General features: G+C 33.0%; 1 protein-coding gene across 1 annotated transcript; it reads left to right on the forward strand.

The window, feature by feature from the left end:
- Positions 1-751: 751 nt before the first annotated feature.
- Positions 752-1,593, forward strand: LOC133810423 (calcium-binding protein CML24-like). The gene has a single exon (XM_062246058.1). It carries the CDS (start codon positions 819-821, stop codon positions 1,416-1,418), a length of 600 nt encoding a protein of 199 aa, XP_062102042.1. The 5' UTR covers positions 752-818; the 3' UTR covers positions 1,419-1,593.
- The last annotated feature ends 3,806 nt before the right edge of the window (positions 1,594-5,399 follow it).

Genomic DNA, 5,399 nt, shown 5'->3' on the forward strand with positions numbered 1-5,399 from the left:
ATTATATATATAAATACTGTTTCTTTTCTGTAAGAATATCCCAAACTCAAAATTTCAAAGGCTATTTTATTTCGGAAGAATAAATAAAGCAGCAATAAATTTAGTATAGAATCTATTACATTTACACTCACAAATAATTAACCATTGCCTAAACTATATTATTTATAGAGAATTGGTGAGGGTTAACACTACAAAAATGTGACTTACTGTTATTGGTACAATTTAATATGGAGTTCTATATATTTGAATTTAATAAGTACTATAGAATATCACTAACCAACTATAAAGTGTCACTTTAACTATTATGAGATATCTTAAAGTACCAAATATCAACACTCTTATTTATATGAAAAATACTAGACAACACCTTAGGGTGTACAACTCTCTTGTGTAAATTAATATGAATGAAATCTCACATATTTGAATTGAAATTACTTTTAAAATGAAATATACTAGACCTGTTACTAAATTATATCGGTAGTGATATGTGGTGTTATTGTATCCTACTTATGTTATAACAATGTTCTATTTATATATCTATATATATATAAAATATAAAATTGTGGTGTGATTAGATTTTACTAAACTGATATTAATAATAAATATCCTTTATAGTCTTTCAAAAAAATAAATATTCTTATATTCTCTTTCTATATACCTAGCATTTTATTATTCTCTTCATATATAAGAATAATGACGATACATATCATTAGTATAAATAGCGAAGTAATTCACTTAATTATTGTGTAGTATTATTAGAGATCTTATATATATACAATATAGTAACAACGTACAATTCATCTATCTATTGAATAAAAATGAGCTTTCTAAACTTTCATTACGGGCGTTCTTCCAAGCCAACCCCAATTAGGAGGAAGAAGACGTCGTCGTCTCAGTATAATTATTCCAACACAGAACGACGATCAAGCTCATTTGATCATCATCAGCTGCCAAGCATGGAGGAACTGAGATGGGCTTTCGAGAAATTCGACACCAACAAAGACGGAAGGATCAGCAGACAAGAGTACAAGTCTGCGCTGAGAGTTCTGGACCGTGAAATGACGGACTCAGAGATAGCCAAGGCGTTTCAGGCACTGGACTCCGACGGAGATGGCTCCATTGATTTCAAAGAGTTTGTGGAGATGTTCAACATGGGATCTTCATCCTCATCGAGTGGCGACCGCACCAAGGCTGCGGACATCGAAAGCGCCTTCAGGGTGTTCGATATCGACGGCGACGGGAGAATCAGCGCGGAGGAGCTTTCTCAGGTGCTGAAGAATCTGGGCGAGGGTTGCAGCATGAGGGCTTGCCGGAACATGATTAAGGGAGCCGACGTTGATGGAGATGGCTTTATAAACATGGACGAGTTTGTTACAATGATGTCTACTAATAGAAAACAAACCAATCTTAACTACTAACTATTAAATTAATATTCATAAATAATAATCATATATATATATATACATATATATATGATCATATAGAGTGCATGGTATACTTGATGATGATCTTATTATTGGAGATGTTTTCTTAACTATTTATAATAATATGTAAGGTGCTCATTTATAAAGATGGCACTTTTTGTTCTGATCATTTCTAGATATCTTGTATACCATATATAATGTGAAAATTACACCTAGTACCCAATTTAAGTTAACCTTTTTCATTTTTACCCACCTTTTAAAACTCTTTGATTAATACCTAAATTATTAATGACTCTACTCATTATACAGTGGTCTAGTAGAACTGACAGTGAAATATTATTTAAAAAGGGAAGTAAATGACACGACAGAGGCAAAGATTAAGATTTTTACATTGGACTTCTAGTAGTGTTTTAAGGGTAATATGGGAAATGTGCTTAAAAAGTGGGTAATATTCAACTAAATATTATTAGTAGCTATTTTTAGTTAACTAATCCTAAAATTGGGTATTTTTCAAGTTATCCCATATATAATCATGTCATAAATAATAATTGCCTATTATTATTGCTCGAGAACAATATATGTAATCAATTTTTAATATGTAGTGATCACATATGAATCAAAAGCTATAAGAGGTTTTGGTTTCATCTTTGGCCTGGAGCAGGATATATATGCAGGCTAGGAAATATTATAAAATAGTTGAGTAGATAGCCAGTTGGTAAGAAAATTAGGAAATGAATCTTACAGAAAGATTTATGTATGCATAAAAACACTAATAGAGAAATATCTGTATCATTAGGGGGTACATGTGCTTAATTGAAGAAAATAGTTTTTTGTTACTTAAAAACACAAGTTGAAGAAAAAGAATATATATGAAATGATGAAGAGCAAAAAACTACCCTCGTACCATTCATCACAGTTCACCATACACAAAACCAAGTGAAAGTGTGAAACAAAATAAAATTTGAAGATGAATGAACTGACTAGAGAAATTTTAATTTGAAACAATGCAAAGAAAACTAAATTATGTTTTAATAAGTGGAGAGCATTATAGGAATGTTAAACTAAAAATAAGTATTTTTGTAATTTTTTAAAAAGGAGGTATTTTTCAATTAAAAACCCAAAAAATGGGTATTATGATTTAATTTCCACGATGATAAGTTTCAAGCAGGCTATCTTGGGCTTGGGCTAAATTGGGCTTGAGTCTTAAGCCCGCGCCAAGGTTCGGCTACTTTTGAACTCAGATGAAACTCGGGGCAAGTAAGGAATATATACAAACTGCATGTTGTCATTTTTTCTAAAGGTCTTTATATTGTGGTATTTATCGAAAAAGTAAAAAGGTTGGTGTTATGAAAAATAATAACCATTTGGAGCTTCTTCTTTTTCCGTTCAGGAGTTACGTGCATACGAATGATAAAGTTAGTAACCGTCTACAACCATCTATGATTCAATCTCTAGATATAAACAAAAAACAGTGCATAATTTTTTTAACTAAAGACCAATCTATCGTTTATATGAATAATGCAGTACAGTAGTTATATTAATAATAAAAAATAAATAAATCACTTTTAAATATTTATTTATATATTCTATCGAAAGTGTATGTTTGGATTCCTCTTACTTTATACATAGGTCATCCATTTAGCATTGGATAATATTATATGAGTAATATGATTATAAGAGTGTAATATATGTACTAGAGATATATCTATTGAAAATTAAGATGAATTTGGGAGAGAAGTTGAATACTTTGTTGAAAACTAATGTTAATATGAGAGATAATATTATGATGGAAGAGGCTTTTTTATAGAAATCAACTTGTGTTTTTGGTTTGATACAAAATGGTGGGATTACATCTCTATTTATAAGATTATAAATTTTTCTAGAAACATAATTAAATTCTTAGCTAGTAGATTATTCTATATAATTCTCATCTACTAGCTAAGAAATGAGAGTTCTAGAATGCTAAAGACTCAACAACCTCTAATAAATACATGAACATTCTAGAAACTCTAGTAAATACATGAAGACACTAGAAATTCTAGTAAATACATGGAAACTCTAAATTCATGAAAATTCTAGAAAGTAACCATAATAAATCAAGTTTAATATTTCAACACCCTCCCTTAAACTTGATTTGTGACTCCAAGAATACTTCGTAACTTGGCGAACATTTCTCCCTTGAGTGGCTTGGTGAAGATGTATGCAACTTGATCTTGAGACTTCACATACTCCAACCTCACTTCTTTTCTTCCAATGCATTCTCGTATGTAATGATAACGTGTGTCAATGTGCTTGCTTCTTTCGTGAAATGCAGGATTCTTTGTTAGTGCAAGTGCTGATTTGCTGTCAACACGAATCTCGATAGGCTTTTTTTGTGACACATTCAAATATTTCAGCAAGTTTCTTGGCCAAATAGCATGGCAAACACATGAAGTTGCAACAACATATTCAGCTTCACAAGTTGATAGCATGACGATTGGTTGCTTCTTTGACATCCAAGTAAAAGTAGTGTTTCCATGAAAAACACAAATCTGGTGATGCTCTTTCTATCATCCAAGTCTCCACTCCAATCGCTATCATTATATCCAACTATCTCATAATTGTTAGAAGATGAATAAAACAAACCATAGTTGGTTGTTGAAATGAGTTGTTGTTGGAGCTTCCATCTAGCGACTAATGATTCCAATAGCATAGAGCTCGTACAAGTTAGGTAGCGCAAACTTCCAACAAGGCTTTTGTAGAGAGTTGGATCCACCTTTTCTCCTTCGTCATGCTTTGACAACTTGATTCCACATTCCATCGGTGTGCCAACTGGATTAGAGTCATCCATCTTGAACTTCTTAAGCACTTCTCTAGCATAGCCTTCTTGAGTGATGAAAATGCATTTGTCTTCTTACTTCACTTCATTGCAGAGGTAATAAGACATTAGTCCAATGTCTATCATCTCAAAATCTTTTGCCATGTCTTTCTTGAACTCCTCAAACATACTCGGGCTGTTACTTGTATAGATCAAGTCATCTACATACAAGCATACAATCAAAATATCTTCATTTGTAACTTTGATATAGAGTGCATGCTCATATGGACACTTTGAAAAATTCTAGTCTTGAAAGTAGTTGTCAATTCGTGTATTCCAGGCTCTCAGCGCTTGTTTTAGTCCATACAAAGCCTTCTTTAACTTCAATACTTTATCTTCATGTCATTTTACTTCATAGCCCAATGGTTTCTCAATGTAGACTTCTTCTTCGAGGAAACCATTCAAGAAAGCAGACTTTACATCCATTTGGTATATCTTCCATCTATTTTGGGCTGCCAAGAAAATAATTAATCTAACAATTTCAAGACGAGCAACAGGAGCAAATGCCTCATCATAGTCAATGCCTTCTCTTTGACTATAGCCTTTTGCAACCAATCTTGCTTTGTATATTTCCACGTCTCCATTGGCGTTCATTTTGTCTTGTACACCCATTTTACTCCAATCGCCTTGTGTCCTTGTGGAAGCGTAGCTAGCTCCCATGTGTTGTTCGTCACGATTGAATTGATTTCTTCATCCATGGCGTCTCTCCACTTCTTGCTTTCTGCCGCTTCTTGGTAGCTTAGAGGCTTACAATCACCAAATAGACACATAAGATAGATGTCATTTTGGTTTTCAGTTACCTCATAAAGCTCTTGTAGGCTTCTGAACTGTGGCGTCTTCTCATTCAAACTTTCTCCTGATGAATCTTCATGTAAGTTTCCAGTTGGTAAGATCAGTGGAGTAGTAGGCTCTTGAGGTTCTTCTTCCATCCTTGGTTGTTCCACTTCTTCTTCCTCCTCAAAGTAAGGAAAAAAATCATACTCTTCTTCTTGTGTGTTTCAATCCCAAGAATCTTCTTCATCGAACTCTACATCACGACTAATGAGAATCTTGTCGGTAATTGGGTTGTACAACTTGTAGCCTTTGGATCTTGAGTCATAACCGATGAATACATACTT

This window comes from Humulus lupulus, chromosome 1 (assembly GCF_963169125.1).
Source record: "Humulus lupulus chromosome 1, drHumLupu1.1, whole genome shotgun sequence".
NCBI lineage: Eukaryota > Viridiplantae > Streptophyta > Magnoliopsida > Rosales > Cannabaceae > Humulus > Humulus lupulus.

What these genes read in the sequence shown, in the direction of transcription:
- LOC133810423 (XM_062246058.1), top strand. Translation starts at nt 819, where the DNA reads ATGAGCTTTCTAAACTTTCATTACGGGCGTTCTTCCAAGCCAACCCCA.